This window comes from Engraulis encrasicolus, chromosome 17 (genome assembly GCF_034702125.1).
Source record: "Engraulis encrasicolus isolate BLACKSEA-1 chromosome 17, IST_EnEncr_1.0, whole genome shotgun sequence".
Lineage (NCBI taxonomy): Eukaryota > Metazoa > Chordata > Actinopteri > Clupeiformes > Engraulidae > Engraulis > Engraulis encrasicolus.
Window position 1 is genome coordinate 47972054 of NC_085873.1, and position 12129 is coordinate 47984182.

The following is a 12129-nucleotide window of genomic DNA, read 5'->3' on the forward strand; positions in this document are numbered from 1 at the left end:
GGGGAAGACAAAAGTGCTTATGTAGTGATCTTCCGGCTCTGCTCTCTAATGGGCGCCCATGCGGTCCCATTGCATTTCATCAGAATTTACTGTGGGGCAACAACATGGCCTCTGTGTTATTTATTTAGTACCTGGCACGGACAATGGAAAACCAATTTTGTCCTGACTCACAGAAAAGCCAAAAAAACTGAAAGACATAAAAAAGAAGAAAAGAACACAACAGAAAAGAAGAGGGGAAAAAGAGAAAGCTCATCATTCAGTGCAAGCAGGGCCGGCGCTAGGTATAGGCAGATACGGATGTCGGCGGTCGCCTAGGGCGCCAAATGTCCTGGGGGGCACCAAGGCCCAAAGAATTACAATGTTAAGCTAAATATACCATTAAACCGTTAAACTAAATATACCATTAACCCATTGATGCCTGATGTTGCGTTGCGCAACATTGGCCCTGGCGCCTGGAGCTGCATTACGCAACATTCAGGCTCATGAGATTTGAAACAACTTTATTAAAAATATTTGTTTGTTTGAGATGAATGAACACATTCTAATGAAAGATGAGGGTCTTAGCGCTTAAATGCTTTCTCATTGCATGTTTTTATGTGCTTCAGAGGCTGAGATATTTAGGTTTTTATAGGCTGAGGGCAACTTTTCTCAAAAAGGGCTCAGGCATTCAGCACCCTTTTTTGCAGGTGCCTTAGGCGTCAATGGGTTAAACAATTGAATGGGCACTCACAGTATATATACATGGCACTAGATCAGCTGTGCTCGATCAGATGTACTGTATGACACCATGTTTACTAGTGGTGTGGATCTGCACTGCCCTCACGATCCGATTCGATCACAATTCGGGAGGTAGTATATCCGATTCGATTCGATTCTATTAGATCCAATCCGATTCGATTCAATTCTACAATGCATTGCAATGCATTACATTTCTACTGAACGCAAAGCAAATGTTCAGCCATGATGAGGAAATACAAGTAGTCAGATACTGAGCAACAATTTATTGGCTGTTTTCTGTATCAGTCTGTATCAGTCTTGCAATGTTTTGAAGTGTTTTTATTTAATTCAACATTCATTTGCTCCCGAAATATCCGTGGAAGTAATTGAAACTTAAAAAAAATGCCGGATTGATTCTGGAACTTGCCGGATCTGGATCTGGATCGTCCATGCCCCGGATCGATTCGGATCGCCGAATCGATCATTGTTGACACCACTAATGTTTACAGATGCCTGTCAAGTCAAATTCCACAAAAAGGAAAGATTGGTGCTCGCCTGGGGCGTCGTTTTGTCTTGGCTACTATGTGCCACTTAGCTAAGGCACATGTGAACACTGTGGACACTTGACACTTTGTATTTGTGGTGTGTGTGTGTGTGTGTGTGTGTGTGTGTGTGTGTGTGTGTGTGTGTGTGTGTGTGTGTGTGTGTGTGTGTGTGTGTGTGTGTGTGTGTGTGTGTGTGTGTGTGTGTGTGAGAGAGAGAGAGAGAGAGAGAGAGAGAGAGATGCCTTGGCAATAAGTATGCAACAGTGAGCTATATATGATTATTTTATGTGTAAATATGTGTGTTATGTCTTGTGGACAATGTCTTTATGTCTTTATTTATGTGTGTATGCTAGTTGACCCCTTAATTTCCCCCTGGGATCAATAAACGATACTCTACTCTCTACTCTACTCTACCAAATTCCCTAGAACCGGCCCTGAGTATAAGTGGGGGAAACCTGGGAGAAGCATTTTTTCCCTGAGAAACAAAATACGAAGTCAAAAAAACGTAGAACAGAAAAGAAGAGGAGGAAAAGAAAAGATAGAACATACAGGACATGAGGGGAAAACTGGGAGATATTCCCAGCACAGACAGCACCATCTGCCCAGATAATGAAAGAAAACAAAACATAATTTTTGTCCACCGAGTCGACGCTTGGTGATTGAAACAATATGCTGATTTCTTTTCTTTCCTTCCACTCATCGTCAGTACAGTACATCATGTAGTCTGGACACTCACTCTGAAGAGAACGGTTCATGTTTTTCCCAAGGTCTCGACTAAAACAATGCAGATGGCCAGTCTGTCTTGCGTATTTTTTTAAATTATTATTATTATTTTAATTTTTATGTTTTTCAAGGTTTTATGTTTATTTATGTTTTATTTTATTATTATTTGTACCTTATGTTTTATCTTAATGTTTTAAATGTTTTTTGACTCTAATTCATTTCCTTCTTTCTTCCCTGTTTCCTTTCATTTACATTTGTTAACTTTGTGAAGCACATTGAGTTGCACCTGTGTATGAAAAGCGCTATATAAATAAACTTGCCTTGCCTTGCCTTGCCTTGCCTTGCATGTCATGTGTAGACAGACTATCTATCATGAACTACGAACTTGAAGTGAATTTGGCTACAAAAGTCTACCTTGTAAACAATATCAAGCGTTGCTTTTCAAAACTGCCAACAACCCTGGAAATATCACCTTGTTCAGAATATTGTAAATACACAACCGTGTGCATGTAAGAAGTTCAGAAATGTCTTTGTATTCCAACTCTATGCACGACAAAACAAGATGAGATGCAAAATACGAAAGCAAAACCCTGATCGCTACATTACAGTACATTAGATGACGCATAGATAATGCTTTCATTCATCCAAAACGACTTCCAGCTATTTAGGCACAGGGTATTGGTTACAGTCTCTCCTGCGGGTGAGGTACCTTGCCAAAGGGTACTTTGGGCATTGTGAGTGTTAAGAACCATACATCCTTCCTATGGGTAAGGATGGGATTCAAACATGCAACCCCTCTGATCAACCAAGACCAACTCCCTAACCATTACCGTCATGGCTGCCCAACTATTTGGCGCCATCCTCGAGGGCGCTCTGGCACAAAACCTCTGATCAAGACCATCAACCTTAGACCATTGTGTTCCACCTTGTGGCTTTTTGGCGCTATTCCTTGAGGCAGTTGCAAGCACGAGCCTTTTGATCAACCAAGACCCACCCTAATTACCAGACCAGAGATTCTTTAAGTATATAGAGATATGCCAATGTAATAGGTTGCTATGGGCACCTAACATGACCAGGTTCCGGTCTGCCTAAAAGGGCGTGTCATAATACTCCTAGCATTGAATAGAACATTCCTTAGGTCTGCCTAGGTCTGCCTAAAGGGGGATTTCCCCCCCTCCCCGTTGTAATAATAGAACCCGGAAACAATGGGCCAATGGAACCTCTCTCTCTCTACTCTCTCTGACTGCACTGCTACGCCGGCGACCCGGGTTCGATTCCAGCCCAGGGGGGGAATGTACCCAAGACCCCCCTAATTATCAGGCCCTGAATACCCCAAACTTACGGGTTTCTAGCGCGTTCCTTAAGGGAGTTGCGTCGCGAGTCTTGTCCGTCTCCGGTGGCGGCGCCCCCCCCTGAGGGGTCGTTGGGGTCAACAGCAGCGGCGGCGTTGAGGTGGGCCGGCGCGGAGTTCATGGCCGTGTTCATCTCCTCGCTCTCCAGGCTCCGGTGGCAGCTGCGGATGGTCTGCAGGATGTTGCTGACGGTGGCCTCCTTCTCCGCGCTGTGCAGGCCGTCGGGACCCACGCGCTGCAGGAAGTTGGGCTGACCACTGAAGTCCGACACGAACTGCAACAGGGACAGAAATAAATTGATTTTCTAATCAGATAAACAATCAAACAGTCAACAGGGAGATATTTTATTCAGCTCTTTTTTTCGATACTCAATGTATCATTTAGCACAATTGTTTCCTTACCAACAATACTGCACTGCCTCAACAAATGAACCCAACTCAAATTGTCCTGAGAACTATGTGCTGTTGCTATTTACCAACAACTTCATAGTTATTTTATCTGTGGACATACGTAACTGAAAATGCATCATCATCTCCACAAAATGTCAAATAATGAAGCTGGAGGCCTGACCTCAGCTCTCACCGCCATGACGTCCTATGAAGCTGACAAACAAGACAACCAGCTGCTGCCATCTACTTTCTGAGCCCGTGTGCTTCTCTCTCTACGTCTAATCACCACATCACGTCAAAACAACTAAACGATCTCTGCTCCCACCTCCACAGCGTCCTCCTTGGGGTCGAGTGACTGCCTCAGGCCAATGAGGCTGGCGGCTCCGTCGAGGGCGTCGCTGAGTTCCTTGAGGAAGACGCCGCAGAAGGGCACCACCTTGCAGCCGGGGATGTGCAGGGCCCGGTGCACAGCCTTGCGGTACTCCGACGAGGACTCATGCTGCGCCATTGAGTCCTTCAAGCGCCGCATGCTCTCGATGTCCGACTGGTCCATGAACTGCCACATCTTCAGCACCTTGCGCGACCTGCAGGGTGTATCATTTAAAAAAAAACACACAACCTTAAAGGAACAGTCCACCGTTTTTGGGAAGTATGCACCTTTTACAACTTATCATTGAACCGAATGGGACCAACACAATTATTAAACTTGAGCTTGGCAATGTGAGATAAGTATATTTCCAAAAATATTGTAATGTTCCTTTAAATTTCATTTCTCAGGTTGGAATTAAGTGTATCATTCTACCTATATCTCTATATCCCATCTACTACCAGTTTCATATTCAGCATGGGTAATGCAGAGGTTTACTGAATGCATGCCACTCAAATAAAGCGACTCAGCAAAACAAGATGTGTCAGGAGTTTGATATTGTAAAGACATGCAGAAATAATGCATAACCCTGGATGTGTGCAACATCTAAACACTCTGTGAAGAGTCCTTGGGTGTTTTGAAAGGCGCTATATAAAACGAAAGTATTATTATTATTATTATTATTATTATTATTATTATTAAACGCCACCTTCACTTGAACAGGAGTTTACTGCACCATAACATGGGCAACCTGGTAATGGGCAACCTGGATTCATTAGGTATTCCAGCGTCACATATTCCAAATGACCTGGTTTTATCTATCCAATTCAATCAGGTAGGTGACCATTCAACCAGGCAATCACTTGGTTGAATTGGACAGATAAAACCAAGTCACTGAGCCGTCACTGAACAGGATGTATTGTGCATTCATGTGGTCTCGTAATTATCGTAAATACCAGTTGCCGACATTCGAAGCACACATGAACGCCACCGCTTCTGGTATTTACCACTGGACAACTCGTAGAAAATTTTGATATCCGAGTTTACGAGATGATGACGTACACAACAGCTGGCTCTACTCTCACCATGGCAACCGCTAAGTTGAAATAGTCAAAAACCGGCATTCAGTATGTTCAGACAGTCATGGTAAATGACAGTGTCAGAAAATATTCAGCATTTTTACCTTTTGACTTCTTAATTAATTTCCTTGTGTAACTGATGAACAACAGTCTATAATCTTTATAGTAACAAAAACTGGCACGAGTCTCACTATGGTCCGCCATTTTTAATTTGTAAACAACAGCAAAAAGCACATGAACGCAACGCACTTGTAAATACCACTTCGCAACTAGATAATATCTACTTCGGAAGAGCACATGAATGCACTAGTAATATATAGTTCTACAGTCAATACAAGAGAAAAAATCAGCAGAAGATCCACCACACCTGAGTCCAGCCAGGAACTCCATCACAGCGTTGTAGTTGCCGATGTTCCAACAGCAGTTGGCGATGTGGACCATGTAGGAAAACACCTCGCGCTTCTCCTCCATGGAGCCGGCCGTCAGGATCAGCCACGTGACCCAGGAACTCACCTGCATTGAGGGAGAAAGTTCAAAGTTTCTTTATGGACAAACACAAACAAGAAATCAGACTGTGTCTGGGTCTTCACCTTCATTCTTTGGTGCGTGTCAGTATAGGGGGCTCTCAAACTTGGTCCAGGAAGAGAAATTCGGAGGCACCCAAGGTCATAAGGGCTGAAATGCGTAGGCATAATACAGGGTCTGGAGTGTCATCGAAAATCATGGAATTTCATATCTGAATTAGAGTGGGAACGTGTGTGTGTGTGTGTGTGTGTGTGTGTGTGTGTGTGTGTGTGTGTGTGTGTGTGTGTGTGTGTGTGTGTGTGTGTGTGTGTGTGTGTGTGTGTGTGTGTGTGTGTGTGTGTGTGTGTGTGTGTGTGTGTGTTGTACAGATACGAGAAGAACATTAGTAAGCCCCATCACCCTTCTAACTGCAATCAGACAGGCAATTTTATGCATTTTATGCTCCATCTGAAGCAAATCACATATAGGAAAAAAAATATTTCACAGCATGTCTGCTTCAACTCTGCTGAACAGTGAGGAAAGCAGAACTCTGAAATTGCAAAGACTCATTTCCTGACCAGACCTGGACAGAAATAAACAAAATCCCGCCGCTGTCTGAAGAAAGAAAACACGTCTGAACTCGAGATAGCATGGCAGATCAGAAGAGACGAGACGAGACAAGACGAGAGGAGATGAGAGAGGAGCGGAGATGGCCGACACAAGAGCAGCAGCAGTAGCAGCAGCAGCCCAAGTAAACACATTTATCTGGACTTTAATTAAAATCTAGTCCCCGCTCGGTTGATAAGGACCTCTTATGTTCCTCTCTCTCAGACTTATTGATGTTGTGTACACATGGTCAGAGCCGCTGACAGCACTGGCTGGGCCCAGGACGAAGTCATCTGAAAGGGCCCTCAATCCAATACATGATTTATGATAAGGACCCAAATCTGCACCTCCTCTGTCCCTGGGCCTGGGACAACTGTCCCCTTTGCCCCCCCCCCCCCCTAGTATGGTCCAAGTATAGTCATTTTTGCAGCTAAAAATGGCTATTTTTGGAAATTCAAAATGGCAGACCATGGAGAAGATCCCCTTTTCATGTATGAAAAGTGCAATTTTTCCAGTCATAATGAATACTTAGAATTTGATGGTGGTGGTAAGTATTCATGAGAAAGGTAACATTCGTGAAGGGGCAGCATGAATTCTGGAAATAAACAAGTAAAAATCTCACACAGTGTCCCTTTAAAGACGGGGGAACTGGGACTGGGAGTAGGAGTGCTCTCACCTCTGCTAACCCGACGTAGCGGAGTAACAAAAAGTGCAGTTGTCGTAAAAAAAATGATTTTAAGTATATATTTACTGGTTTTAGCTTAAAATTAAGGTTGTGCTGTAGGTTGAAGAAATTAACATTGGGATAATTAAGATGGGAAGACAAAAGACACACCCTTTCTTAGTCTCTGGGCTTGGGATCATTACCATCTGAAACTGACAGTGGCTTCAAAGTCACACCAGGACATTTACATTTCTAATGAAGGCCCTGAAAATACTGCCAAAGGGACTGGGAGGGGAGGTGTGTGGGGGGGGTTACAGATGTATAAAGATGTTGTTTACCAACTAGAACTTTGTGTGTAAGATAGGACAGTCTACCCGAAGGTCCTGTCTTATGCTCCCGGCGTCGATATAATAAAACTGCAGAAATCACAACAAGATGTTCAGGTTTCTTAATGTTTAGCCCACACAGTCAACTGAACAATTTCCTTTCCTTGGGGGAAAAATGTTCTTAATACATTCATAAGGTACAATGTAAATGCAATACAATCGGACACAAGATGTGAAACACAAACGATTTCCATGGGCAGAATGTACAGGGCCACGAGCAATGAAATACTGCTGCGTCACCTACTATTTAAATCTACCAGCGAATGTTTAAATTTCGTCTGCTTTCCCACGCCTGGTTTCAGGCACTACACTACTAGCCTTCATCTTGTGATTACATTCTGTGTCATAGCTGAGTTACTCATATTAACCTACAATACCCCTCCAACACGCCTTTACATTTGAAGAGCTCTTTTCCAAAACGCTATATCCACCATTTTTGACTTTTTGCATTTTAATATTGGAATTGACTGTTAAGATGTCCTATCATCTATGTGTGAATTCTTGCCATTCAAATATTTTGAGAACATACTTTAAAACCTCTATAAAAATGCATTTTAATGGAATGCCCAATACAAAAATGTCAATTTCCCAACATTCTATAAAATGGATAGATCTCATTTTGGAAAAGAGCTCTTCATTTGTTCCCTGTATTATTGTATTGGATTTGACATAGGCTTGGTCAGGGAGAGAAACACTCCATTACATGAATCATTGAGGTGCATCAGACTATAGTCATACATACACATGTGAGAGGAGATTGAGTATCGCATTTCGCGTGTGAAAAGCTCAGCAGTGCTGTGTGTGTCATAGTTCATCTACAGTATGCAACACTGTTAGTAAGAAGAGAAAAGAAACGAGGGAAGTCCACAAAGTCACTGTAACAAACAGCATCCCCAAGGTCATCTGAAGCTGTGTACTGCAGGTTACCAATGACCTTGGGATTGTTAGAGGTCAAAAGGTCACACCTAACACACAGGCAACACAGACACACACAAACACACGAGTCAAAAACAAGAAAGTCGAGGAGGAAATCTTCATCTCCCAATGTCCCACTCGGTCGTGTGAAACACAACAGCCCCTACTAGCCTCATCTCATCTCATAACGGCAGTGTTGCCAGATTGGGCGGGTGTCCGCCCAATTGGGCTACTTTGGATGAGCGTCGGCCGGTAAAAATGGGAAAAATTGTCCATTTGGCGGGTTTTTCAGCCGTTTTATACCCATAGAAGTCAATGTAATATGTTGAATTTGGGCGGAATTAAGCGCATTTTGGCGGTTTTTGAGAACCTTTTGGGCGGGATTTGGTCAGACACATCTGGCAACACTGCTCATAACGGCAGTTAGTCAGAGAACATGTCGCTAGCGGCTAGCCCCGTTTCCGGGCCAGGTTCCAAGAGCTGATGTAAGTTAAACATCGTACTGTAAACAGGTGGGAATGGGCTTCATTCGGGCCTTGACATTAAAACAAACATCTGTCTCAGCTCGGTGATCAAGGGATTAGAACTCTTCCAAACGTGACGCAGCACAGCAGGGCCATCTAGGGCTGGACAATATGACGATATATATCGTTATCGTGATTTAAAAGTGTATATCGTGACCTTTCTCCTATATTGTTTATATTGTGATAGTAATTTTATCAAATTTATACAATTGAATATCATTTAATTACATTTCATGTTGTCGCAATACATACTATAAGTTAATGTAACTATGAAAATAAAAATAAAAAGATCCATTTTAAAGAAAGGTTGTTTTGCGACATGAAAAAATGAAGAGCAAATAAAGAGAATAACTGAAAACGTATGTAATTGTGCTATATCGTGATATATTTCGTTATCGTGATATAAAATAATCCATATCGTGATTAGTGATTAGTGATAGTTTTTTTCCATATCGCCCAGCCCTAGGGCCATCTACATGTAATGAATTACACAGGTCTGCTCTGCTCTGGGGTGCAGTTCTCGAAACCACAGTTGCTAACTACGTTAGCTGCTTTGTTGTTTGCGATGCAGTTTCCCATTGACAACTACCCAAGTTGCTAACTGGCTAACAACTACTCCTTCGAGAAACGCACCCCTGCCCTTCGCCAGCTGCTGTCGTATGATCTGTCGGCCCCATTATCCATTTTGTGATATTGGAGCCACCTATATTCACCTACTGAATATGAATTTATAAAATTTTCATGGCGCTAATATGCGTTTACAGAACTGAAGTTTATCTTGTTTCCTAAGTCTGGGTCTCAAAGCTGCTGTCATAATATCTGTTGGCCACTTGTGTCCATTTTGTGATATTATAGCCTAGCCACTTATGTTCACCGATATGATTTTTTTTTTTTTTTTTTTTTTTTTTTTTTTTATATATTTATTTTCTTCAAAATGCTACTATTACCATGTCAGAACGCTATAAAGGACTTTTTTTAGGAAAAGCACAAAAGCACAACAAATACCTCTTAATGTATGTCCTCTACAAGTCTTCTGTTGTCCAGTCTTGCACTTTAAATGTCTGTATGAGCACTGTCTATGTCCATACTGTCTTAAGTCCATGTATAAGTACTGTCTATGTCTATACTGTCTATGTCCTTACCTTAATTAGTCTGTATGGGAAAGCAAGAAATGTAATTTCAAATTCTTTGTATGACCAGTGCATGTAAAGAAATTGACAATAAAACCTACTTGACTTGACTTGACTTGAATTTACAAGATTATTGTATTTTTCAACATTCATGCTGTTAATATGCGTTTACAGAGCTTAAGTTTATTTCAACATTCATATTTTTAACATTCAAGACCTGAATACAAATTTATGGAACCATACATTTTGTTTCATGTTTTTGGCTAAAAGCCGGAGCAGCAACACTAAACAGCAGGACACATGCAGTAACTGATACTTAATACTTGAACTCTCATGGGATCATTTAAATTTGAAGTCCTTCTTTAGTCTAAACAGAATCGTTCGATTCAATATGAAAAGATTTATTTGAAAAAGTGATAAAATGGAGATGAAATAATAATCCTCCATCACTTCTCTTGGCTTCTCTCCTCTCAACACAACAAGCCTTTTAGTGCATCTCAATCCCTGTGAAAAATCTTGTTTCCACGACGACCCCACTGTAAAAAAAAACCTCCTCTATCCACTCATAAGCACTGTTGACATGAAAAGCATTGCGCTCTGATTTACTCCACTCCTACATCCTCTGCTTAACCTCCCCTTAACATCCCCTAACGCTAAACAGGACCAATGAGAGGCAGTGCAACAATGGGTTTTTGTGTAGCAGAGTAATAGTGGTTGGGTGGGTGAGCGTTGGGTAACTTTTCAAAGCTAGTCAATGAGGCTGCTTAGCAAGAATGAACCGGTGCACTCAGCAGTCAGTCAGGGTTGTTGGAGGCAGGCATTACATTACATTACATTACATTTGGCAGACGCTTTATAACCAAAGCGACTTTCAAAAGAGGACATAATCAAGCCAACATCACAAGCAAATACAAAGTGCACAGGAAATATACAGAACAACAAGTGCAATTGCAAAGAGGGGTTAGTTAGTTTTTGTTTTTTTTGTTTTTTTAGATGCGTCCCAGCATCTCTATAAGAGGGTCTGTCCGTCCGCTGTCCGTCCGTCCGTCCGTCCGTCCGTCCGAAACGCATTCCTTGTCTGAAACGCTGTCTTGTCTGAAACGCTGTCTGAAACGCATTCCTTCAATTGTTCCTCCTGTGTCCACAAGGCGGAGGCAGAGAGGCATTTTGGCCTGGAGCGAATGCGTGTCAAAACCAAACCGGCAAGGCTAAGCTGATAGCATTGTGAGACAACTGAGGGGTGCATTCAATTTTCGGCATTGTTTTGCGTTTGGACAGTGGTAGTCAACTTCGTTCCTTCTCCACAGCACACCAACACCACTGTGAGTGTCACTTAATGTTCACGGTCTTGTGATAGGCCTACACTTCGGCTGATAGTGTCGCGTTGTGCAGCTTTTTTTGGTTCATCAGAATGGAAATGAACGATTTAGAAGTCGGCAGGCAGTATTTCACACAGATGTTTGTGCTCGGATAGAGGGGCGTTAGCATTGCATAACGCTCCACGACATGGAACCGTAATAAGTTGACAGGCGACCAGCAGCGCTACAGCTCTTCCTCTAAACGTGAGTTTGCAAACATTCTGCCACTACGTTTCAGTGAGTAGTCAGTGTTCTCGAACTAGTAGACAGATGGGCCATTTGCATTTCACATACGCTGTGTTACTGATGTTCTCGGGCATATTGCAAGGGAGAGTCGTTTTCTGCTGGCGGGCGCGTGAACCCCACAGGTGCTTTCCCTTGCGCTCAAAGAGAGCACCGGACAGAACGCGTCTTTTGCTTCGTAATTGGTTTGCAGTCGTATGAATTTGGTAAACTCTGCCACTGAAGCTCACTGCTTTGTGCCTTGACGGTAAAAAGCTGGCATTGAAAATTAAGCGCACAATGCATCCAAAGGGTGAACCCATAGCGCATGATTCACCCAAACGGTTTTATTTATTTATTAGGCTATTTGGCGATGCTTAGTTTCTTTCCCACATGCACATGATGCTGAAATGGCATGATAGCCTACTAAAGGTTGATAAATAACCTAGTACTAATAATATCTGGTAATTTGTAATGTAGCCACTTGATCTATGTGAAATTTGAAATTAGATGCTTCTTTTCCAAATCCAAGCATGATGACCTTATTATAGTCTAAACTGCAAAATATAAAGCTTTGTCTCGTCATTTCACTGCCTGCCACATTATTTGGAGTTTCCATGGGCAATAGGCTATGACCAATAAACAAAA

At 42.4% G+C, this 12129-nt stretch overlaps 1 protein-coding gene across 1 annotated transcript in view; it reads right to left on the reverse strand.

The window, feature by feature from the left end:
- The window catches only part of plce1 (phospholipase C, epsilon 1), a 212341-nt gene that overhangs the window by 62678 nt on the left and 137534 nt on the right, over positions 1–12129 (reverse strand). Inside the window, exons 5-7 of the mRNA XM_063221000.1 lie at positions 5540–5685; positions 4052–4310; positions 3328–3611 (exon numbers count right to left, since the gene is read on the reverse strand). Of these exons, the coding sequence (XP_063077070.1) occupies positions 3328–3611; positions 4052–4310; positions 5540–5685 (689 nt within the window). The remainder of the gene's footprint in view (positions 1–3327; positions 3612–4051; positions 4311–5539; positions 5686–12129) is intronic.